Genomic DNA, 26693 nt, shown 5'->3' with positions numbered 1-26693 from the left:
CATGTCTGTGATATTTCCAAGGGCAAAAACCCCACAGACTTTCTGAACAACCTATTTTACTGTTAAAACTACACACACAGTAAAAAAAAGTTTTCTGTTTCTGTGCATTTCAGTTGGTACCCCTGGCCTGTTCACCTGTTTTTAGATAATAATCAGAAAAGTCAGTCTTGTTTACACCTCTCATCAGGTTTTTATAAACATTGATTAAACCCACCCACCTCCCCAAGCTTTCTCACAGCCTGGCTAAACAATCTCAGCTCTCACCTGTATTTTGAGGTGGGCCATCTTGCAGATCCAGTTTCTTCGAGCTGCAGGCAGCCACTCCTGAACTCCCCTGTGATCCAAGGACACTCTCCTACTTGAATTCAAGACTTCAGCCTTCAGCTGTAATATGATGGAGATTCAAAAATTTAAAAAGTAAAATATTCCGTGTCTGTGGAAATAAATACACTGTTAACCTCGATTAGAAACCAAAAAGAAAAGAAAGGCAATATAATGTGAACAAGTAGTCATAAACACGATGATTTTTGTAATGTTTTCAGTGTTGTTGAGTTTAATAATTTAAATATTGTTGCAAAATGTCTTAGCATTTCATGAGACTGTTTATTATCTTATGAAGTACTGCAACAGAGTGAGAAATTCATTAAGTATAATAAAATTCAATTGTTGGTGCAATATTTATTTATACTATTTTATAAAATTACTTAGGCTTAGCTATAGCATATAAAGTGTTCTCTGTGACTCTACAGTAAAAGAAAAGAGCCTTAAACTTTCTGTATTCCAAATTGGTTGCTTTGCAAGTATCAAAATCAAAGCTTAAGAACTCCAAGAATATGTTCTTAATAAAATAGTTGCACCGAGTTTGTTACTTCTGGAAAAGATGGCGTTAGGAAATGTGTTTAGACTAGAGACAGCTGCATGCAGCAGATAAAAGCTGAGGAAATGAGGGTAAGGAAATAGTTGTAATATTTCTCCTTTCCTCTTCCATGTATGTGTGTAAAGAGGGAGAAGCAATTAGTCATCTCTGCTCCATCAGTTGATTGGCTTCCCTCCATTGAGCCATGGGAGGAGCGTGCTGCAAAAGTGAAACACACATGCAGTGAGGGAGCAACAGCAGAAGAGTAATTTAATTCAAGCCAAACTATTTCTTCTCGTTTTGTATTTTAAAAAGTCCTGAATTTTAATGTGTGGTCTTTAAAATATTTTTCTGCTGGAATGGAACTTCTCTCTGTAAAAGGTAGGTATTTTTATTGAGCTCCTTCATCCATGTGACAAGTGCTTAGTACATATAAGAAGTAACTTCAGAGAGCGGAGATGTGCGTTGTTCATTTATGTTGATGGGAGTATTTCTTGCAGTACTTCCTCCGAGGGAAGTATGTAAATTGTGCTCTCTCATAGAGCAGTTGAATTGCTGCAGTGTTTGGCCTCCGTAACTCAGCAACTCTTAGGCCCCTCAGCATTTGTGTTGAAAGTTTCCTGGACGTCTGACCTGATGGGATTATTCAGGCTGACAGACGTTCTGCCAAATATGGTGCAGTTCCATAGAGTTCTTGGGGATATTTAGGGAGAGATGAAAGCAAGAATAAGTAATAGGAAAGTACAGGTGATTAAGCAAACGGAAAGGATATTGGAAAACAATGGCAATCTCTCGGGAACCTTTATGTTGTAAAGTTGTGGACTCATTATTTTGTTTTATTGGCAATTACTAGGTCCTAAGTATAGCAATAAAGTATATGATGTATATGTGAATATATTCATAGAGCAGGTTTAATTATTGTAGGACTACAGTGATGTTTCATTCAGATTAAACTGAACTGTGATAGATGTTTTGACATGGAAGGGAAATTGAAAGACTATTTAATATTGTTTACAAGACTAAATTTCCTGAACTTTATTTGTCAGACACTTGATACAAAATTATGTCCAGGCTAAATTTTCATACCTATGACTACCTGAATCACAATCCTGTTAGCTTCAGAGCATTTTTCATTAATGGAAGAGATACCATAATGTGGAACTTTAAGTTGTTGAGCAAAATCAGAATTTGAAATGTTCACTTTTTATTTGGTAAGGAGTTTACTCAAATATGTGTTTTCTAATGGGCAGAATAAATACACTGTAGTAAAGGATTCATTGTAAAATGATAGAAGTTATTTTAGATTATATACAGTCTTCTGGGACTATTGCAGGGAAGAATTAAGAACTGGCATTATGAGGTGATGAATAATAAGTATAATACCCTTCCTGGACACCTGACCTCCATTTTACCCTCTGTGTTTATGAAGTTCCTGTAAAGTACAGAGTTTTCACATGTCTTCTTTCCCAAAGAATTCCAAACAGTCATATTATCTTCCACAGTGATACTTTTTAAAGATTACTTGTTTTCATTTTTGGTTGAGTTTTTTTTATACCACATAAATCCCTTAGATTTTATTTTTCATAAATCTTATTGGAAAACATTGTTAAGGTATTATCTAAAACTAATAATATGGTTTGCTTGATTTTTTTTTAATACAGTGAAAAAAGGAAGGCTGGATAAAACAACTGGTAAGTCTGGTTCCTCCTTCAATTTCTGCTTTACATTTTTCTTTCTTAGGCATTGGGTTCTGTATCACACTGAGGAATCATTTAAGTTTGGGACTACTGTGGTGCATTGGATCAACAGTACAGTACAAAATGTGTAAAGAATTGTGCATATATTTTAAAGATAAAATTATAAACCAATGTTTTGAGCTGAGATAATTTGTAATTTTAAATTATGAAACATTATTGTCTTGCAAGCTAGTCATATTTAAAATATATTTCTGCTACAGCAAATTTTTACATAATTTGATGACCTAAATGTGTCACTAGCCTATAGAAATGTTTTTTAAATAAGGAGTGTACATTACTTTAGCTTAGCCAGGCTGGGAAAGAGATGGTGTCGGAATTTTCCAGGTGAGGAAATACAGACAGGGGACACTGATAGACAGTTATAGCAACCAGGTGTATACCCTCGGCAATAAATATGGGCAAAACCAAGCTGCCCAGGTCTACGCAAGTCTGTCTTTAGGACCAAGACTTAGCCGTGGAGGAAAAGAAAGTCCAAACACAGCCAGAGGTTTCTCACACACAAGTGGACTGTGAATCTAAGGACTTTAAGAAGTTTGTAATTACTATTTCACAGGAAAAGCTGATCTACAACTTAAGCAGTGAAGCAAAAATTGCCAGTAGATGTCTGGCTAATAGATGTAAGGTAATTAAAATTGCTCTAAAATTATCTGGATTAAAGAATGGTTACCTGAATGGATAAGGGTAGAACTGCTAGTTCTTCTAACAGCAGGCTATGAAATATGTATGCCAAGACTGAAAAGTCTTTTCTCTTTCATTGAGATACTAATGCAATCAGAAGAATGCTATGTTATATTTTGTTAATACTAAAGAGGTGATGATTTACAGAACATGATTATCAAAATAATTTGATAAAATGTAAATAACTAATTTTCCTTTAAATGCTGTTGAAGTCTGATTAATCCTATAAGTACTGGCAATGAAGTTTGAGTGGCATATCCTCTGATAATTGGTCATGTTTCCTTGGGCAGCACAATTTTGTAGGTGGTGAATGAGAGCAGTCTTGAAATGTCCACATTTCTCAAAATTCTGTGATTCTCCTGTAGTTTATTGACTCCTCTGAGTAAGCTGCTCTCTCCTGTTTTGGGTTGAAAGCTGAAGATACGAGCAGGTGGATATTCTGCCCTATTTCTTTTCACAAAAATTGCATTATGTGCCTTCAGCTTTTGACAGGTAGTGGGTTGGAAGCTGCAATAATGGCTTTGTGGAAACAAAACTTCTTATCATTTAGCAAAATTGACAGCTCCTTTCCACTGCCAGGGTATTGTAATAATATTCACCATTGACAGTGTTATTCTTCAAGGAGGTTACATATTCAGTTATTTAAAAGGTAGAGTATCTACATTTTCTTATTTGACATAACTCATGGCATTTAAAGAGGGTGAATTAGCAAAAAGCACTGAAGGGTAAGATTTAGATCCAGAGAAGAGCCAAAGAGGCCAAGGAACTATTGAAGAAATAGCTATTTTAAAAAGCAGACAGCAGGGTTTCAGGCAACACTAATGCAGGCAGTCCACAATATTTTTTATATTTCATGCTAGAAAAGGAGTTGCAAAAGGATACCAGTTGATTAGGTTTGATCATCTGGTGTGGCACATAGTAACATGAAACTTTCAAATGGGAAATAAATTAGAGATGAATATGAAATAATGCAACAATGAAACTGAAAAAATTGTGGGTTCAAGCTTCTACCTTGTACTTTATGGCTTCATTTAAAGGAGAAGCCTTTTAGTTATGAGGCAAGTTGGTATTGTAGTTTTAATTTACATGGGTATTCTAAATGGCTGAAGTTAAACATTGTAGGTTGCTATTTTCAGCCAAGCAATTTAGAGTTCTTTTGAAAATTTCTCAAACTTTGAGTTGCAAGTTCTCCCAACTATAAAAAAGTTTTGCAACTACAAAAGATTTTGCAAATTTTTTGTTTTGTTTGCCTCAATTACACAGAATGGTAGTGTGTGAACTGTGCCTTGTTGATGCCACTTCTCACACGTAAGTTACCAGACTTCTAAATTGATGTTGACTTTGTCGCCTTTTTTTCAGTATAAAAACAAAGTCATGTTTGAGAAGACTGATCCACTGAGTTACAGAAAATAAATAGATAACATTGGGCACTGTTTACTTTTTGTATTAAAAAAAAAAAAATTTCCGTTACATGATATCTTTAGTTCTTTGGTCAAATATTATAATTGGTCCTAATAAAGATCTGCATCCAGGATGTACACAGCCAATGCTTCTCCTTCACACCTTTTGTTAAGTGCAGTGTAATTTGATATGATTTATTCAGTGATCTGTTGTAGACATTGACAGCTTGCCTCCAGCTCCTGGTGTTTGATTGACCTCTGGTAATACAGACAGTTCAGAAATTTTGTTCTTGAATATGTCTTGTATATATGTGTTTTGGCAGTGCTTGTATTAAAAAAAGAAGTCTTTTTTCAGTCATGTTTCAATGTTAATCCTTGCCTAGGATGCTGGAGGATAGTGAAGGATGTGTTACATGCATGCAAACTAAAAAGCCATGTTCATTGAGATGATAGAATGTGCCTTTGCAGCCTTAGATTCCTGTCTCAGGCCCTACAGAACAAAGCCTTCCCTCAGTTTTTTTGCTTTTTCCTGTCAGTGATATTTTCAAGCACTTTGAAATTTTAAGTTTTATTCTTTTTGCTTGTTAGGTCTGATTTTATGAATATTCACACTGTGCCTTTACAGAGGCTTTTATAAAAATCTGTGAGTTCATTTGGGACTGCATCTGAAACACATTTTGCTGCTGCATCTATACACAGAACTCGATTCATGCACAAAGACTGAATTACATGTTGCAAGTCTGGCCTTGCCTTAATTGGACATAAAAGCCCATTAGCCAGCGCCCAGTATTATCGTATCAATTAAAAGGCAAAAAAATATCCTAATTTGCAGAAAAGGAGTGTGTACTTGTTTCTTGTGAGAGCTGCCAGAGAGATGGATAAACAGTAAAAAGCTGTGTCTGGAAGCTGATCTTTAAAATATTCAAATTTACGATTATGTTTTATCCCACCTGTCATGGGCAGAGATTTTCCTGTCATAGTCCTACTAAAACTAATAGGAATTTCCTTGTTCACATCCATATATTTGACCCACACCAAGGGGAGGTATGTATGAGGTGTGAGTTAAACCCTTGCTGCCATATTTGTTTTGTTTTCATCTTCTGTAAGGAGCTAAATTGGGGTTTAGTGTGATGGTTATTTGTTTTTCAGACACATCGAAAACTTACGTTGTTTTAAAAGTCCAAAATTTAAAAAGCACTACAATAGATAGAAGAGGAAGGGAGCCTTGCTGGGAACAAGACTTCATGTTGTAAGTAAAAGGGAATTCTTATCAATTGATTTTGTTGTATCTTTGCTGTATTTGTATAATGTAGAACAATTTAGTGCATGTGAGGTCACGTGCAGAGCACAAACAAGAAACAAGTATCCAGCTTGGAGAAAAGATGCCAGACTAATTCTGGGGAACACAACTAAAGTAAATTTTGCAAGCCACATGGCAGATCAAGGCGTGCAGTCAACAAGGTGAAGAATTTGTCTCCAAATTTAATTTCATAAAATGTTTTAGCAATACATTGCTAAAACGTGCATGTTTTGCATACATAATACATGTTTTAGCAATACAAAAAGAAATGAGACAATAAAGAACTCAAACTGATCCTCACACAGATTGATTTTTGTTTGCTCTTTTTCATTATGAATTATTTTATATGTTAATTTATCTACTTAACTGCCAGTTTAGGTACTTTATTTACCGTTGACTCATACTGGTTATCACTTCTGTCTGCATATCTTTTCCCACTTCACTCTCCATCTTGTTATTCAGTTGTTATCCTCTTTTTTGTAAAGCCCTGTATCCACCTCACTGGTCAGGAGGGTCCAAACACTTTTATACTGACTGACATTCTGAGGAAACCTGCTTTCAACTTCCAAAGCAGTTAAACCAAATAAATATAATTTGATTATATTTTATTATATTCAATTAGATTATGAGTTAGTACATCAATCTCCAACATTTTTGGTCCCTCCTTTTTCCCTGCACAAGTCTTTCTCTGTGATCACACTCTTGTTGTGGAAACTTAAATTTTATTCTTGAGGTCTACAGATGGTTGAAATATGGTCACAGAATTAAATATTTAATTTGCTTTAGTTATTTTTATGAAGAATATCCTTTTTACAATTTTAGTTTTTTTCTATTCCAAGTATTCTAATATTTTGTTGAAAGAATGAGTTCTTTTGCATCATTTTTCCATACTTTGTGGTTATCAAAATGCATAAATATATTTTGATTGTATGCTGAAACTGAAATTTTGATTGGAATAACCGCAGCATGCTCCTCCAACAGACTCTTCAGAGCCACAGGCTCAATTATCTACAGAGGAGGATCATATCTGGTCTTGAAAATGTTAAGAAAAGTTGTTATCAGCAGCTGAACTTTTTAAACACCATTCTTACACTGCAGCTTACACTTGTAGAAAAGATATTCATGTTTTAGTGTACAGGAATCATTGTTCTATAATAATACTCTGTTATGATGATTATTTCAGAACTTTACTGATTTAGACATAATAGTTCTGTAAATCATTGGGCATGGATTGGATGACAATGTAAAAATTTCTCAGGAAATGGATCAATTAAACTTCAGCACTAGCCCTGTCAGGCAGGATGCAATTAAAAAATATTTTATAGTGAGTGTGTATAACCTAACCTCTAAATTTTCCTGAGGAATGTGTTAATGCTGTTTAAAACATTTTGTTTGCTCTTGTTTAAATGCTTTTGTTCATATTATATGTAATTGAATGTTCCATGCTATCATTAAAAATGACCAATTTATTAGGATTATTTTCTTAATTTGCAGTGTGCCAATTACCAAAGAATACTAAACCACTTCTGTAGCAATTACATTACAAGATTGTTGCCAACTCATCTCTACATCTGCTGCCTACTCATCTATACAACACAGCAGACTTTGAAAAGGGATTATAAACGAGCATTTACAAATATATTTATCTAGATTTATATAAGTGTACTATAGTTCATTATCTTAAGGACTCTGACTCCATGTCTGCCAGTAAAAACTGTGTTCCATTACTTGCAGATATTACTGGCTTGCATTTTAAAGGTTGCACGTTGCCTAACCTTTCAATCTGTAGTTTCACTGTTCAGTTGTCAGTTTAAAGGTTGTGGTCCAAAAATACTAGAAGATAAAAATTTGCAATTAGTCTTTGGTAGTGCATTTATAAATAGAAAAGCTGAATAACACAAAAAGTCAGTATCTCTAGTCAACTGCATAAAGCAAGTACAGCAGAAAATTAGACATTGATGTAGGATGGTTTTTGTGAGCAAAGTAATGATTTAAGTAGCTGTCTCAGAGGTGGCACTTGCCATTCTCTGATCTCATTTGTTCTTTTCCTGATGACATTAAGTACATAGTAATGCTCTGTGGTACCCTACACAAGTAAGTTGAAGATAAGTTTTACTACTTAAAATTAACAGAGATTACATTAAATGAGTCAAGCAGAGACACCAATACCTACTTTATTATATTGTTCATATTTACATAACTGGTCTGAAATGGGGAACATTCCCTGAGGAAATGACCTCTCTCTTAATAATAATTCAATGTCATGAGGGAGTGATATGGATTGGTGAAATTTGATTTTTCATTCTTGAAAAATATGGTTGTGGTATGGTATTTTTTTGGTCAAAGTCAGCTAGTAATAAAATGCATGTATCCTGTAATTACAACTAAAGTAGAGTCTGGATCTGCAACTTTTGAAGTTGAGAGATGTTTTCCCATTGTTCCAGCAGAACTCTTCTCATCATTTCATAAAGGCAATCCTGAACAATATGACTTGAAATTTGGCTTGTTCAGTCTGACATCTGTGTTCATCCTGCTAGTTTGTATTTTACAAGTGTACTGAAAAACCTCTACCTCTGTATCTGCTGCAAGAAGATAATATTAAATTGCTATGATAGATTGCTGAGCAGTTGAGATTAAATTTTCAGTTTAATGATCTCTGTATTCATTCTTAATAGTGAAATCCATGCTGATGGAAAGGGCTTCATTATAGAGCTGTGGAAGAAAGGCTTGCTCTGGGATAGCATTTTAGGAGTTTTATGGATTCCCCTTGCCACAGTGGAATATGCAACAGATGTAAGTTGACTTTCTGTGGAAATATAAAAATCCAATACATTTCCCATTCTTGGACTCCCCAGATAACAACATTTGTGATCATTGTATACTTCTAATTCCTTTGCTTCAGTTGTAATATTAAGGCATAATGCATGTGTGGCTCTCAAAGTGACAACTGATACTCATCAGCCGTGTACCCCAGAGAAATGGCTCAGATCCTGGGCCAGGTATAACACAGAAGGTGAGTTAGGGTTCAGCAGAACTTAGGAACAATTAGAGAAACAGGCATGTGTGGTTTATATGATTAGAGTGAAAGAATTTTAGATCAAGTTCCATGGTCTGGCTCTTCATTTTGTGACCTTGAGTAAATCTCTATTAAAATTGGCAAAATACTGTTGCTCTCTTTCTCATGGGAATTGACCATTGACTCAAAGAGGAAAACAGAAATGTGCCCTGTTACAGAAGAAATTACTAGCACAGTGAGGACACAGGAAAGGATGACTGGGAAACTAGGTCAATACAGGAGTTACATATCTACCATAGTCACTTGGCCACAAGAATGACTGTACTTGCTTTCAGTAGGGAATTCTTATTTTATCAAATGAAAAAAAAAAAAGGTTTCTGGGAGTGTGGAAATACTGAATCACACTGCAATTACTGCAAAATTTTATAAATTTGGAAAAAGTAAGAGGTATCCTATTCTAATAATCCTCAATTCTCTCAATAATAAATATGCATTCATATGCATAGTCCCTGGAGGTTGTTTTTAATGAAGTAACTGTGAATTAGAGAAGATTAAGTTAATCCTTTCAAATAAAAATTGTTTGCCTTCTTTAATATTTATAAAACATAAAAAAGGCAATTGAAGATGGGGTAAAGGTAAGAAAACCAGAGGATGACTTCATGCAGTATTTCTATAGCCATTTCTTTACAGGAGCTAATAAATATTAATATATACGTCGAACTGCCATTTCAATGATCCTCCTCAGAAAATGGAAGCAGAGGAAGAAAGTAATTCCTGCTTAAATTAGAAGAGGCTCTGTATCACAGCTGCCAAGTGCCATTTCAAGCCCCAGGGCAAGTTGTTCTGCTCTGATGCCCAAGCTGTTGCTGAGTTACAACTTGCTGACACAGAGGTTGTGGCTTACTTGTAAATACTGAATCTTTAAACAAACAAAGATGCAAGATAAGAGATTGTTTCTTAATTTCTTCAGATCCTCTAAACCTTCATTTATAGTCTGCTGTGAAACATTCCTAGTCCTCCTGGTCCTAACCGTGCAGTTGTGTTCTGAGCTTTATAACTCAGAAATAACATACAAGGGTGTGTTGCTTTAGAAGCTTTTTTTTTTTTTTTTGGCTTGGTTATTAACTTGGATTGTTTCAGTCTTGCTAGAGTGTACTTGTTTGGCATTAGTTCAAAGGGGAGCTGGAAAATCTCAGTTGATAAGAGTAATTTTCAGTATTCATATTTGTTGTGTCTTAATCATCTGACAACCACAATGTCTATTTGTCTATATTATTGTGCAAATGTTATATTTTGAATTTGATAACTGAGAAGACTTGAAGTACTAACTCGTACATCAACAAAAGCTGGAAAATACTAAAATAGTGTTATAAAGGAGCTCCTACTGACTTAGGGGAAACTTCATTCAATAAAAAGTGAGTAATGCTATAAGTCCTGCCCAGGTAATGTCCATAACCTCTTTTTCCTAGGAAGGCCCAGGTTCCTGGTGGAGATTGCATTCTGAAGTAATAAAAAATGGAAGTGAGATTCAAGGCACAAAAACACCAACTTCTCATGAGATCTTACTAGACATCTACTTTGCATTGCCATTTGGTGAGTTACAGATTAAGGTCCAGCATTTCAGCCATTCTGTTCCTGTAATTTCACCTAAATTCCTGAAATATGCCAACAAATAGCAGTTCTTCTATAGAGTCCTAAATGCCTATTTATCACTAGAGCATTTTCACAATCAATACTGGTAATTGTTACTGGCAAGAACGAACCACATCCCACAAGGAGTTGGGTGAGCAGTTTCATAGTTTCATAGTTCCGTGGTGACCCACCTGTGGATTGCAGAGCTAAAGAAGGAACTACCTCCTTCAGGGTCAGTACTAGAGCCTGTATGTTACAGCTCTGCAGCACATCAGCTTTGACCAATGTACAATGTAAGTTTTAAAAGATGGAAACTATATATATATATATATATATGAATGTAGTGTATGTGAAGGTAGAAATGGAAACTGAACTTCAAATAATACATCAGCACACATTACTTCTAGATATACTGAGATTGACTTTACAAAGATTATCAGTCAATCTATATTACATGGTCTATCTCCAAATAAGGTCACAAACATAATTTAGCTTAACATTTTACTCTTCAAATAGTCTAATGAACTGTGTCTGAAAAGATTAATCCTAAAATTTATGCAAGAATAAAGTAAAAAAAAGTGAAGAAGTATAAATAAGAAACTATATGAAAAGGAGGACTAGACGTTATACCATACGCTGTTTGATTGTCAAATTTATTTTTAAAATTTATTTTTAAAATGCATTGTCTTTGATTAACCTTGATGATTTTTTTTTATGTAGTCTGCATGATTACACTCCTGTTAATACATCAGGTGGAATACATACCTTTTCACAGAGTGACAGTGGACTATTTTAGTTTCCTTATAAGCTACAGCATAGGCTTTTTTTTTTTCCCCTTTCATTTTCCTTTTTTTTTTAAGCAAAATTTACTTATTATTTACTACTTGGCCAAAAGAATTCCAAAATATAACCTCTGCCCTAGTTGCGTTTCGGTTTTTATTTGGTTTGGTTTTTTGATATGTTGAATTAGCAGAATGTTTTATTTCCTTACATCATTCTCATATCCAGAAACCTAGTGTAAATCTGGAATAGGAACTCTAATTGTGTGTTTACAAGATATAAATTGACATTTTTGGTTATTCAGGCTGCAACCTGGAGAGAGTGTTGGTTTGTGTGTTGAAGCTTGTATTCTGATTTCAAACAAATATGTTTTAAAAAGTTCCCAAGGCAGGCCCTGGGACTGTAGTCATGGAGTGCTGTGAAAATCCTGTAGAGGTCTCTCTTACACTGTAGTTTTCTTCACAGTGGCAAGAATTCAAAAGCATTATGTCTTGGTTATTGAGAAAGCCAGGATTGTCATCTACTGGGAGTTAACGAGTACATTTTCATTGTTTATCCTGTTGAATGACTCAGCTCAGCTATAAGCACCTGAGAATCTGTTACTGGAATCAGTACAGCCTCTTTATTATGACAAATTACATAGAAGACTGCAGTTACTTTTGACAATTCCTGAAGGACGTTCATTTGACAATGCCAGATAATGGGCAGAAATATAACAGCTTCCCATGTTCCTTTAATAGTGTGACTTTATTTGGACTTGAAATCCGGTGTGAAGTAACATGGAAATGCGTTCTCAGCAGTAGTTCAGTGCCTTTTCTAGAAGTATCATCTAATGTCAGTTGTGGAAGCAATAAAGTTGACATTTCACTGTTGCCAGCTAGACTGAGCTCCATTAAAAAAGGCTGCTAAATAAAATTAATACCTACTATATTTAAAATTCTGCAAAGTCACTGTAATAAAATACTGAATTTAGATAAACACTGCAGTTGAATTACAAACATTTTTCATATCTCTAAAACTCAAGTTTTTTAAAGGGTAATCAGGGATTTATGAAATAATTTTCCTTCACATTTTTTAGGTCTTTCTTTGTAGGCACACAGTTTGTAGTAATTGGGAGTGGGGCTGGGCCAAGCCTCATCCCCAATGGGTGCACCTGAGCAGCAGGTGAGCAGCACTGACAGCAATGAGTCACGGAGTGCCCAGGGGCACTGCCCAACCACCAAAGGGAGCAGAGGGCACACAGGGGCACCGCATCAACATGAGGGTATTAAAGGTTGGGCTAAAGAAAAAAGAATGGCAGATGCTTGCAGCCTTCTGAAGTGACGTGGTGTCACTGTGTTTGGGCAGAGGCCTGAAGCCTTCTGATGTGGTATGGTGTTACTGTGTATGGGTGAGTGCTTAAAGCCTGCTGAAAGTGTAAGGTGATATTTTGTGTATTGTGGTTGTCTCAACTGTGACATACGCTGTGACATTTCTTGTAAGATACAACAGAAGAAAATTTAAAGGACATGTCTTACTTTTTTCCTTGAGATTAGCATCAGAAATAGGTAGTTTGCTTCTTAACAATATAATACTTACAAAAGAGTATAAGCTAAAGAAACGAAAGAATTTTACTGAAGTAATTGGTAATAGCTGTAATTTGGAAAATAATTTGTGTGTCTTGGAAGCTAAAAAGTTATTTTGCCAAGTAGCCTACTAAAAGTCAACAGAACATTTACTTCATTAATAATTTTGGAAAATACCTTGCAGAACTCACGTCTTAGGCTTGGTTTTAATTCAACTCATTATCACAGATCTCGTATACGTTAATTAGCAAATGAAGTAACAAGAACAAAGTAGCAATGATGAGATTTAATCCCTGTTTCTGCATTAGTAACCATGCTAATGCATTGATATGCCAAGGGATTAGCAAATGAGAAAGTTAATTGTTCTGATACAACTTTGATCAGCAAAAACCAAAGTCCTGAAAAATCATAATAGGCTAATTGTGGAAACTGTGTATCACCGTATAGGATTCGAAGTACAGACCACTTTAGTTAGTATAATAATTTGCATATACTTAGAATTTAAAAGTTTTCATTAACATATGAAGTAGGAAAACTGAAATGTTATGTTTTCCAGAGTGTTGTCTTTATCTTTTGCGTGTTTCACAACAATGTTGTGTTCACTTTGAGTAAAAGATATGACATAAATTTCTGACAGTTTACCTAGTGTTGGTAAACACTGTGATGGAAAACAAAAGCATTGTTCCCAATCCGTGAGCAAAACTTTAAAAATGGAAGAAAGAGGTGGGCACACAAATTCTCATCATCATCATGGAAGAAAACTTCTTCACAATCAGGGTCATGAACTCTTTCCTCTCACTAAAGACAATAGGATTATTCATAGAGCAAAATGTTCTGCAGGAAATCAGTTTGTACCTCCAGTTGCAGACTTGTCATGTTTCTCCCAAGAGCCTAGAGCTTGTGAAAAAAAGCATCCTCAGTTCTAGGCCAGTAGTGTGTGGAATTTATAGTGGAGCCTGATTCCCTACATAAAGCAAACACACAAAACCCTCAGAACCAAAATTCAATCAAACAAAAAAACACAGATCTCAGACTGCTGTGCATGGATCCATAAGAAATACCTGGCAAGTTGAACTGAAAAATTTAAAAATATCAATTTTCTTCCTAATCTAGCAGTAGATAATTTTTAAACTGTAAAATGAACTTCGTTTAACAAGAAAGTAACTGGTATAGGTCTCTCAAAATTTTTAGAGTACCAATCAGATGATCATCTTGGAACTCTTTCTGCTGTTCTTGTAATAAATGATTTAATCATTATAATGTTTTCAATTGTTTTGCTAATTCCCTGTTACTATAGATTTTATGAATTAAGATAATTAATTTTATGCAAAAAAAAGTAAAATTAGAAGTAAAATAGGCTGAAAAATTTCTAGCAGTTTTCTCCTTCTCTACAGATACCCACAGAGATTTAGATTGCAGAGGTTTGCACAGAGAGACAACCCTCCAATGTACAAGACATTCACATCAAGATACAAATGACAGACAGACATCCATGGAAAGTGGGCTCAGCATACAAGAAAGCAAACTCAGGTATTTTACCTTGTCACATCAGACATGTATGATATCATTTGTTGATTTTAATTTTTTAAAATATCTGAATGTCAGCGTGATACATACAAAATTATTTCAGGCAGGAATATGAACATCCCCTCAACTTGTAGAGAGAATTTTAGGTATTAGAGAAAAATTTAGGTATTTTCAGGTAAAATTTTTCAGGTGTTTATTAGCTTTTCTGTGTTCTTTTATGGCAAATACATGTACACCTGTCCTGTTCTCACCCCTGGGCATGTGACTACATAGGATTCAGCTATTCCATAGTGACTTCCTGAAATTTTAAGAAAGGAAGGAAAGCAACTCCTGACATCATTTTGGTATTGTAACTTTTCTATTTCATCTGGAAAGCAGGAAAGACATTTGATTCCATTTTTGAAGCTAATGTATTTACCTAGACAGGCTGCCTACATTTCTGGAAGTTTTCTAGAGGGAAAATTAATATTTTCTATCAATTTCTTCTGAACAAACACGAATGCAATGGAAAGAAAGAAAGGGGGGGGGAGATAATTGCTGTCTTTCTGCTTCTCTGAATGTGGAAAATGATGATGCATAATGGTGGAAGGGGCAAAGAATAAGGTGACGACAACTGTATTATTTCTCTGCCATCGCCTTCTGCTGAGTGGAGCTGAATGCTCAGGAGGGAGCCCAGTCAGCCTCTAAGAACACTCAGCAGTGGTCTCTGAGCAGGAAGAGGTTTTTCTGTGTTAGACTAATCACTTCACTTCTTTTGAAAGGCAGACTTGTGAGAAGAAAAAGTTCCCTCTACTGTTCATTTTGGCTTTCATAGCAGCTGTCACAGACTGTATTACATTTCATTCATGGTGTCTTTTATCTATAGCAATGTATGAAAGACAGTGTGAGCAGCTGACACTCCAAAAGGTGTTCTGCCTTGATGAGGGGTAGAAAAGGCTCTTGGGAAAGGCAGGGAGAATATTTACTGTGTCAGGTACTTTGCTCCTGTTTAAATCATGTCTAACAGCAGTGTTACTAGAAAATTGGCTCAAACATGTGAGAAAATACAATAAAAACTAATGAGTTATTAAGTTATGTATTCTCTGAGGCAATAATATCTTGATGCCCTTAAACCACCTTTTCATGTACTTTAAAAAAGCAGAGTCCTGGTGCATGTAACTTCTACACAAAATTAGGAAGTAAGAGTCTGCAAAAAGCTCAAGCTCAAGGTTGCAGTTAGAGACTGCACATGGACAGGGTGCCACAGCATTGCTTGGGTGCCTGTCAGCCCTCACCGTTTACATTTCCTAGTCAGCCCTTGCAGGGTATTTACAGAGAAGTACAAGTGCATCCTCAGGGTGAGAGCTGTCAGTAATGGCAGCACTCAAGAGCTGTTTCTCTGTGTTGTTCTAAGCACATGTCCAGTCATTAGCATTTCATCTGTGCTGACGTGTCATTTTCAACAGAGATCTGTGCCTCTGAGCAGGGTAAACTAAGCCAAACGAAGTTAACCCAATCTGACTATGGAATTCTTTCCTTTATGCCCTTGTACCAAATAATTTTATTGAAATTCAATGAGCTTTTATACTACTAAATTGAGGGTCAGCACTAAACTATTATTTTTAGATGTGTATAGGTATATTTCAAATAACTGCGTTTGTACTAAAAATCTGGGATCTGGATGAGACTATTTATTTTGAATAGCTGTATTAAACACCAAAATTAACTATAAATATATATATATATATAAATATATATATATAAATATATATAGATATATATAAATTAACTGTAAATATTTAAGTATTAATATGTTTCAAATTTCTTCCTTAAGTGTTTTTTAGACTGATATTAATTCATCCGTTCCTTGGTTATGTACATAAGTGGTGTTTATGGCTGCTGACTTTAGGTGTAGACTGATGACTAATTAAGTGTAACTGAGTAACATTTTCCCATAAAACAAAAGCTCACTAAATCAAAATTTGAAGGTTGTGGTAAATTATTAGGTAGCCTCTTCTTGGAGCAATATTTTTTTTTCCTGGAGGGTTAAAAAAAAAAGACAGAGAAGGGGAAAATACTAATTTTAAAAAAAAACCCAAAACCCATAAATCTTCTGAGTTTTTCTATAATGTAATTAATGAATGAATCACCATGAATCTTTAAAAATCAACAATTAAGTATTTATTGTATACTTCATTGCATCCTGATATGAACTGATACTGAGATGTAATTGGCTCCCTTATTAATATTCATAGTGTTATATTGTTTGCTATGGTGACAACTTCTCATAATAAATGAGAAATCATTGTGATACTCCCTGAGATTCTGTGTAATGTAACATTATTCGTGATAAATTCTTTAGGCTTGAAAGGAACAGGAAAGGCTTTTGAAGTTTTCTTTTACTTGGATTAATTAAGTTCTGTGCCTTCTTAGAGGTTTCTGATATCATGTAATGGTATTAAGTCTATTACTGTTAAGCAGTTATCTTATCTTGGGTTCCCAAAAGGTTTACTTACTATAAAAGTTAACACATTTTACTTAGACCTTACATAATAGTAAATTTTTAAGGTAACCTAGTACTAGCAGGGAAGTAGTTTATCTAATTAATGCTTATATCTGTGTGCAAAAGAAGATTCAATCTCTGTGCAAGAATTCCCTTGAAACTACTAGAAAATTCGTTCATTTACAGAAAAGCTAAAATAGTTGTCAGGCATCAGTTCTGCAGAGAAATTCCCTTTCTTTGTATGACTTGAACTCTAAAAACAGCCATTTCAGGTGGGAGCATAAGAACTCTACATAAAAAGAGCTACACAGCAGGAGAAAAGAGGGTTGTCATGGGAAAAGCAGCAAATGTTTATAAAAAGTTTGATTTGGCTCCTACCACTGTGTCATATTTAATCTGTACAGCGCTACCCTGAAACACACATTATATTCAGAAGCAGGGTAAGTGTCACTGGAATTAGTTTACTACACTTGCATAGCAATTTATTTTGTTTGTTTATTGCATGCATATTCAATCAAGTACTTTTATAATACTGATTTTAATGGCTTTTTAATAAAATTTATATGTTAGGCATTGGTTATGAAGAAAGAGATTCTGTAGGAGAAAATTGAGTTTAGTTGATTGAAGAGATATGCCTTTCCACTATATATTTGGGAAAAAAATACAGACATTATTTTTTGAGTTAGGTATCTTAGAAGAAAAAATAAATTTTAATGATACAGCATTGAAATAAGAGAGAAATAGGAGACTAACAAATAGGCAAATCCAGGCAAAATCTGGAGAAATTCATAATGTCTCCCTAAGTCTCAGATAGACATTGTTTGCTTTCTGGGAACAATCCAAGATGACACTTTGACAGATTCAAGATTGATTAAAAGCTGCAACTTCAGTGGACAGTAGAACAATGTCTTGATAATATCTTGTTCACATCAACATGTGTTTCCCTGTGTCACCTGTCTCCTGCCATAGCCTTTGGTCTTGTCAATTAGCTTCTGTCCTAATTGTGTGTTCATTTTGTTCAGATAAACATCTTGCAGTTTGGAAATCACATTATCTCCTCAGTTCTGCAGTAGCTACATTAGTATCTTGTGGGGGTTTCTCAGGTAGCAGCATGGTCTTGTAATACCTTTATATCCATCAGAAAAACCTGGAAGTTACTTTGTAAAATGTTGATTTACTGTTTTGGTAGGTCTTTAAAAATAGTCTCTTTCTTCAAAGCTGCTGTTCTATGGCAATATAGTGGGAAATATGAGCTGTTATCTACTGGCATGGTATTAAGTGTACAAGATCAGTATCACAAGCTGTAGTTTTGATAGATCTGAATGACAGTTTACAATCCAGTTCATAGCTCTGAGTGGTAGGAAATGCAATATTAAAAGTTTAGGTATAGATTACTGTACGTGTCTATTTTCACACCTTTTAGCACCAGGCTTGCAGTTGAGGTGTTTTTTTAGAAGAAGATTTAATAGAATTTAATAAATTCCTCCAATCATACTAAAACCAGGATATTCACTCCATCTTAGAAACCAGACCCTTCAAGAAAGGGATATATTGATGTTTGAGAATAATAGTTAATCAGATAACAAGAAAATCCCACAGTGTTAAATCCAAAATGACTCTACATATTTTGAAGTCAAAACATTTGAAGTGGCTTAAAACAGAGAAGTTTAAGTAGTTATTAGTTACTTTTCCCAATACTCATTCTCAGCTACACAGAAGAGTTTGCTATTTCTCTATCTGCGATGGAAAAGAGATTTTTTATTGGGGTGATACTGTAAGTCAGAACACTAAAATAATATTACTGCAAAGTAATTGTTAAAGCAAGCTTGGACTTCCTGAATCAGTTTTAGCAGAGACAGCAACATCCCTTCAGTAAGTCATGCTGTGATCAGACTCCAGACCCATCTAAGGAGTCAAAAGACACATGGGAGAGGAAGGTACTTTCCTTGCACCAAATTGTTAATTTTGCCCAGGAAGGGGAGTGTTGGTCAAGCTGCAGTAATTGATGGCTTATCTTTAGCAGCTGTGCAGACTTGGCTCAGGGGTATTTCTAAAAGCAGCCAGGGATGGATCTTCTTCAGGAAAACATGAAGATCAACATCAATGTGAATTATGCCTATGAAAATATTGTGAAGAACTGGAGGAAAAATTTGAAATGGGGAAAAAAAAATGAGGATTAATGCATACCTTTGGGCTGTCTTAGTTTGCTCTATAGGTGAGTCAGAAGTTGTAGCTCTTATACAAGACTCAAGTTCTCAATGATTAGGCAGGTAAGCTGTAAAAAAGAGCTGGAGGAAAAATTGAACTAAAGGAGATATGTAAGCATATTTTTGTTTCTGCTCACGCATTGCTAAATTTTTGAATCTGAATGGCTAGAAAGCAGGTGTTATTGCTGTATTATGTGTTTGAGGCACTTAAACAAGGTTTTCTCCAAGAAATCAGAAAAAGTTATTTCATTACTGTAGTAATGTTTTTCTCAAAATACAGATTGATAAAATGTAGTACCTTGTCCCAAAGAAACTAGGAACTTGTAATTTTAGTTTCAAAAAGCACCAAGAACTCAGAACTGTAAAGTGTTTGAAGTGAAAGGAGTAATATAAATGTATGATTGACGATAATATAGCTATGGAGACTATTTTAGACAATAAGAAAGCAAAAGGAAAAGAAACGTGTACACAGATTAAAACTAAAATTTTACTGTAGGGATGAGTGACTGGTTGCTGATCTATAGTACGTTTTGTTCTTTGCTCTGTTAGTTTAAAAAATAAATCTTCAAAGCAACTTGAACATCTGTAAAAAGTACTCTGTGTAGGGGCATAGATTTAGTGCTTGCATAAAAAGTATCTTGGAGGTAACTCTGCTTTCTTTTGCCACTAACACACAAAAATAGCTATATGAGGCAGTTATATGATATTAAATTGTATTAATCTATGAAAGGCTTAAAAAAAGTAAATCTTACTGTGGCATAATTAACTGTGGAATGCCTAGGTCACTTAATTTTCCTTTGCAATTTTACCACATCATTAATTTCCTTACAATGTGATTATAGTGAAGATGGACGAGTACTGCCTACAGTTCTTCATGTTTTACTAAACTGCTACTTATTGCACAGCTTTTTAATGTTATAATTATTATTTTATCTATACTGTATAATTGAGGCCTACAGAATTTTTTAAATTTAAGTTTTATAGTCTAATAATCCTAGGTGGGATATCCTTCTATAGTTCCATATCCCAGATGTATTTTCCAATAAGAATAGTGTGTCCTTTTAAGAAGTGCATGAATTGACTTGAAAGCTAGTGTTGTAAAGCACCTTGTTTTCAGCTGGAAACTATTTCAGTGTAATCAGCTTCAGCTAATGAGCTGTGCTGGAGCAAGGACAGGCTCTTGTAGCCCAGGTGTATGGAATATTGCTAATGTGATTTCCGCCTGATCTGCAAGACCATTGTAGCAACTACACCAGCAGATATTCCCAAAGAACTTGTGCTGCTGCAGTTGAAGTGAGTAACAAGTGGGTAAATTCTCACAAAAAAGTTTAGGGTATGTTGTAGACTTACTTCCAATGAATGTTAAATTGTGCATGTTATAAATGTTACAGCACTGGAAGTGATACACTTGAAAGTACCATTATTCTATTCTAAAAGACAGAAAAGCTGATACTATCTTTCTTTATTCTTATCTATTTCCCTCCTGAGCTATAAAAGAATGCAGAATAAAACTCAAAATCAGCCTTATCACATATTTGTCCAAGAATGAGCATTACTGGAATATTCTGAAAAGCATATTTAAAGAAGAAAAAAACGCAAACATTTTTGTGGTAGTGTACTATCCAAGTATAAGTCTGCTTGACATGTCCATTGGAGATTGATTTACGCACATGATGTTAATTTCAGCATGACTGCTGCCAGTAGGGAGTGGAAATTGCCAAATAAAAAAATGTCATAATAGAGTGTAATTATTTCAATTTTTCTTCCACAGTTTGTTTCCAGTTATATTCAAAGCTGGAATTAACTTTAGTGATGAATATTTAGAAATTAATGCAGATGTTCAGGATTGCCTATTACAAACAAATAAGCATTCAGAAGATGTCATTTTTTGGCTGTATGTGGCCACACTGCAACTGCTCTATAATTAACTGCATCATAATGAAGTCTGTAGTGAGATTAACTTTACAAGAGGTGCCATGAAAATGCAAATCATCACTGCTATGTTAGAGCAATTTTAATGTATTTGGCCAGCTAAATTAAGAGGGAAAACATCTATTAAATAAAAGTGTCAGTGTAACTTTTGTTTTCTATTAAAAATGCTTAGCTTTTGATAAACCAGACTGAAGAGGCCTTGTGTGTATCTAGCCTGTGCATTCCTTTGCACATACCTGCCATTGGTTGGTAAAATCACTGCAACAAGATTGATTATTTTGATCCTTCTGGCTAAGAGATGTGAAAGCCTGTTGAGTTTGATGCATGGTGCATCAAAACTTTGTCCTGCTTGCTGAGCTGAGCAGGTCTGAATATTGCTATACTGCTCTTAACGTGTCTCTTGTAGTTCTCCTCATCTTGTTGTTCTTGTGTCCTGCACAGCATCAGAGACCACAGCTGGGCATTATGTTGTAGGGATGCTGAATCAGTGTAATTATTAGGCTCTCTTAAGGCATTTGTCATTTGTTTTTAAACTTTTTGTTGTTCAATCACTGGGAATTTTATGCTGTTCTAATTATTAAATACAATTCCTTTGTTTTCCATCTTAACACTTGTGTGAAGTTTCCTAATCTGGTGTTGTTTATGTTGTTTCCAAAAATTATGCATATGCCTGGCATGTATGTTCCTTGTGACAGTTCAGTTAGAAGGACTGGTCATTCCCACTAGTATCTGGTGGGCTTTGTTATCCAGATTTCCTGTAAAGCACGTGTCATCAGAAGCTTTGTTCAGTATTGATAAAGCATTTTCTGACAGGTAACTAGTTTCACTAGATCTGAAGAGAGAATTAACAACCATTTGTCCAAACTGGACCCATCACTGTGTCACCAGGAAGTGGACAGGTAGAGACTGCTCCTTGCTCTGTCTGTGCTGAGTTTGAGTGGCATAAGAAATGTATTCAACTGCCTGATCTGACTGCTCTGCTCAGCAGTCTGATCACAGATTGGTGACTTCCTAAAAGTACTGTGAACCAGTTAAACTAGTTTTTGTCCCCCTCTGTCCATTTTGCCTCAAAACTTAGTAATACTCTTTTCCCTACTTTTAGGTAAGGCGGAGACAGCCATTTCTCTCTGTTCCCCCTGAATCAATACTGACAACCCAATCACCATCTGACCTTGAGATTAATTATCCTGGTAATCCCTAAGGTTAATTATTATCCGGTATTTCCAGTCTAGTTAAGAACTGCAGAATGTGGTGGACCAATTACTAGTATCACTTGGTTGATTTACCTGAAACAAAATACTAGACCTGCAAACATTCAGCCTCAGAGATGAGGGCAGGGGCAGACAAGCCTCTTCATACTTAGTTTGCATCATGTGCACTCAGCTGTGCGTATCAGAGGGAACATTTTTCTCCTCAAATAAAAGAGCACTGTTCCAAAAGTCCAAGATAATTAAGCAGTACTATGTAGACCAAGGGATGGCATTGAAGTATAATATAAATATGCTGCAAAAACTTCACTTAGTAAACGGGCTTCCTTTGCAAATTTCACATGTAGAATTTTACTGTATGATTTTTATTTTGTAACTTAACTGGTATTGTACTAGATAGTGGCTTTTGAATTACTTAGAATCTTGCAGGAGTGGTGGAGTCTACACAAATTATTTTAATCTGTGGTTAACATTAATGGAATTACTATTTTTCAATTTAAACCAGCATTCTTCATGGATGTGGTAAAATATCTGAATAATGAGCCCTAATTATAATTGGCCTGTATAGGTGTGCAACTTCTGTGTGAGGGTAACCAAATATGCAAGATTGGTTTTTCAAAGATTGGTTGGAGTAAATGTTAGTTTTTGTTTGGTGGTACTTTTTGGGATAGAGGGCGTATTGTTTTTTTGTTATATGGCTTCTCAATAATTCCTTTAGTGCAGGAGACAAAGACTTAGTGACAGTGTCTCTGTCTCACAAGGATATGCCTTTATTGAGGAAACTCACAGGTTTTCTTTTATTCACAGTCTTGGTGGTTTGGATTTTGTTGTTGTTTTCTGCCTTTCCCCCTGCCATTTGATATTAAAGACCTTGTAGTCCTGATTTATGAGCCACTATAATTGTATTCCTTTGCTAATGTTCTTTTATATTGTTCTTGATAATACAAGGAACAGGGATTGTGTCTTTTCAAGCCAGTAAACTCCTAGCTTTAACAGAATCCCCTGTAATCCAAAGGTGATATTGTGAGTTAGTGATGGATCTGACTTTGATCCACTCTTCCATAGATTTATCAGACTTCTTTTAATTATTTATTTTTATACTTTTCTGTTCTGAGTACTTCTTTTTCACTCCTTTTCTTTAGGAGAAGTATAGACCAAGGTAATGGAGGAAATTTTGCAAAAGCAAGATGGGCCAGGGCTATCCAGAAGGTAAGAACTATTCTTAAAACTACTAATGTATCGCTGTAATTTAAAAAAATTTCTCAGTGTCAAGGAAGATTTCAGTTCATGTAAGCAGGACCTGAGGATATTACTGCCAAATTTCTGGTAGTTGAGACAATTCCTTCTGTTGGTTCCATTCCATCTGTAAAGTTCCCTCATCCCAGGATTTTTTTATTTGTAAAAAGACAAAGGGTGAGATTTTGAGACTTTTTTTTTTAGTCTCAGAGGAGTGATTGCAGTTTGGCCATATTACAGGTGTTGCATATTAATCCAGATACCATGACATCAGACATCTCTGGCTAAATAATTTTTGATACTGAGGAAAATCAGTACTTCATTGATATTTAATAAAAATTGTTTAAAGAACATTTTTTCCTAGCAAAAATCTTGTAAATTATGATACCACTTCCTCAATAGTGGTATCATAATTTAGAATTATACCATTGCCTCAGCATTAATTTTTTTATTAGGTGTGATAATCAAGGGAAATTAATATGATCACTTGGTATCATTATTAACAATATAAGAAGACCAAGTATTTTTCTTCTCTGTTGCTGTTAAACTGCAAACCACTACGTCACATCAGTCATTGGGAATTCATGTGTTATTAGTTTTTGACCAGTCTTCCTGCGCTGACTGTAGTGTAAAACTATTGTTGATAACTTCTGAGAAACACAGCAATTGTCTTTGGTGTGTACAGCAACCTATGAGAAACTGAAGAGTCAGACTTCCTGTTTCATTTGCGTGTAGGCTTTTTGGAAACACTGCTTATTCTCAGGTTGTGTTCTGTGAAATATCACTTCTGTGCTTTTATGGCACAGCCAAAGTTGTTTAGTGTAAATATGAGTCAACCCCATTTAAAATACACCTTCATCAGTTCATTTTGAGCTGTTTTTTTCCTGCTCTTTGGGGATCAAGCTCTACTTTTTTACTGAATTCTCTTGAATTTATGATAATTCATAGACTGTGCCTGTGTGAAAAGAGTGACAAGGGAAATCTGTTTACACTGGAGTGTTGTGGGAAGAGTATTTATCTGATTCATCTGATCTCAGTTTCTGCATCCAGTTCTGTCACCAGTTTGATCTTATCCTTTTTGCTGCACAGTGGTAGCTCACTGAACGAGACAGGCAGGAAGAATCCTGGTCTCTAATCAAATATCAGACAAGTCAAATTGTCCAGTTTTTTCTTGCAGACAGAGGTTGCAATAGCCCTAAGATAAATTCTTTTGTTAAGAGTTTTCCTTTAGTGTGTGCTTAATTGCCTAGTCAGTGGGGTAAACTTATTTCTGAGTTTAAAACTAGTGCTATACAGTCAGCAACTTTTACTTGATGAATCAGCTGAATTTCATTCAGATGTTAAAAAGTATTTGAATAGAGCAATATTAGAATTGCATTTCTTCCTACTGCTGTTCTTCAGAGTAATTTTGAGGTCAGGAATTAGAAGATGGTGAAACAAGTTAGTTAATATGCATGAGAGAGAATCTTGAGCTGTCACTGTGCTATTAAGTTGTTTTTTGTAGCAGTCAAACTATCTTGGTGCACTGAAATAAGGGCAGATTGCTCAGCAGCTAATCTAACATCAGTATGGGGCTGAAAGATGTTGGCAAAGTTATTGTGAGACTTTTAAGAATTTGAAATCAACTGGATGGGAGACGTAAACACACACCTCATGTGAAACTCTATTTGAAGAGGAAAATATCTATAAATATGTAAAAGGCTCATTTAATTCCTGAGTAATTATTTAGTTTTATTTCCTTACAAATTAATTTGGATAAGGTTTTTATTCTGATAAAGTTATTGTCCCTGAAATACAGTTATGTCTTTAGTCCTTTATGCTTCAACCTTGTGGGTTGCCTTGGACTTTTTTTCGATTTGTGTTTTCTCTCTGAAGATAAACTGGTTTTCAAAAACAGCACATTGGTATTATCTCAGCTTTAGTTTAGCACAACGGATGTGACATTAAGTGCCATTGTTTGCCCAGAAACTCTGAGAGGCATGAAGGATGAATCTGCCAATGCCTAATCAAAATAAACTTTACACTTGCAAGTATTATTTGGGCTATGAAAGGCCATCGGTAAAAAGAAACAGTATGCAGCACAATAAGAGCAGAAGGCTAAACAATCCTGACATATTTTGAGGAAGATACAATACTCAAAGAGCCTCATAATAGAGGCGTGCAAACAGATAAATGAAGCAGTTTTCCACAAAAAGCAATCTCTATATGTAGGTAACTGCTTTAAGATACTAGAACCACATGGAGGGAACTGTCTCTATCCATAAGGAGCAGGAAAAATAAATAACAATCTTTAGTAACCATGAGGGAGTTTTTTAGGCATCAAAGCAGGCTTAGATAAGGAACCAATCCCTGGGAGCTTTTAAGTACAGAGGAGTAACATTTTTAGGGGTTTTTAAAATGTTATTCTTGAAGGTTTAGGGAAGTGGGTTAGCTTGGAACAGGGGGAGAGGGAGTATAATTTGCTCAGGTTGATGGCCTTCAGGTATTTCCTCACAAGTGAAACAAACATGAATTCTTACTGTAACAGAAAATCTGTTTGTGGCTTAGGTTCCAGTAATAGTTGGAATGTATGCTTTTAATGATAATCTATGGAAATATGAAATTGAATTAGGCTATTCTGATCAAATATGAGATGACAGTGCAGTGGTTTACCAGAGGCATTGTAGCTGATGAATATTTACTCAAACATTGACTAGATAGGAAAAGTGCCAAACTGTTTTGGAGACTATTTCTTTTTAGATAATAAATTGCCTTGGTGCATATTTGAAATTAATAGTTAAAACTTCTTTCAATATCTAACAGTGCTAAAAAAAGAGCTTTAGGGAAATCCTTCCCCTCTTTGAGAAGGGGGAGAAATTAAGAATTTGAAGTAAAACTTAATATCAGCAATTAATAGCTTTTTAAAAGAATGAAAAACTAGATATGGTCCTCTACTTGTGCTTCTGTTAATTGATTTAAAAAATCAAAGCCATAGTTGTTTTAAAATAATCCAGTCCCAGTGTCTGGTTTCAGTTTCATGTTCACTGTATTCCAAGAACAGTGAGGCTTTTTTAATTTGCCATAGTTTTCTAACAGCTTTGAAATCAGTGCAATGAAGTACTGAAATTATGAAAAGAT

The 26693-nt window shown here is 35.1% G+C and overlaps 1 protein-coding gene across 1 annotated transcript in view; it reads left to right on the top strand.

The window, feature by feature from the left end:
• The first annotated feature begins 917 nt into the window (after positions 1–917).
• Positions 918–26693, top strand: part of LOC110474214 (protein unc-13 homolog A-like) — a 42808-nt gene continuing 17032 nt past the window's right edge. Inside the window, exons 1-7 of the mRNA XM_085588721.1 lie at positions 918–1237; positions 2518–2547; positions 5841–5940; positions 8667–8784; positions 10477–10600; positions 14379–14514; positions 23483–23549. Coding sequence (XP_085444847.1) covers positions 1216–1237; positions 2518–2547; positions 5841–5940; positions 8667–8784; positions 10477–10600; positions 14379–14514; positions 23483–23549 — 597 coding nt within the window. The 5' untranslated portion in view covers positions 918–1215. The remainder of the gene's footprint in view (positions 1238–2517; positions 2548–5840; positions 5941–8666; positions 8785–10476; positions 10601–14378; positions 14515–23482; positions 23550–26693) is intronic.

This window comes from Lonchura striata, chromosome 10 (assembly GCF_050655825.1).
Source record: "Lonchura striata isolate lonStrDom1 chromosome 10, ASM5065582v1, whole genome shotgun sequence".
Taxonomy (NCBI): domain Eukaryota; kingdom Metazoa; phylum Chordata; class Aves; order Passeriformes; family Estrildidae; genus Lonchura; species Lonchura striata.
This window is presented reverse-complemented; position numbering and strand designations above follow the sequence as displayed.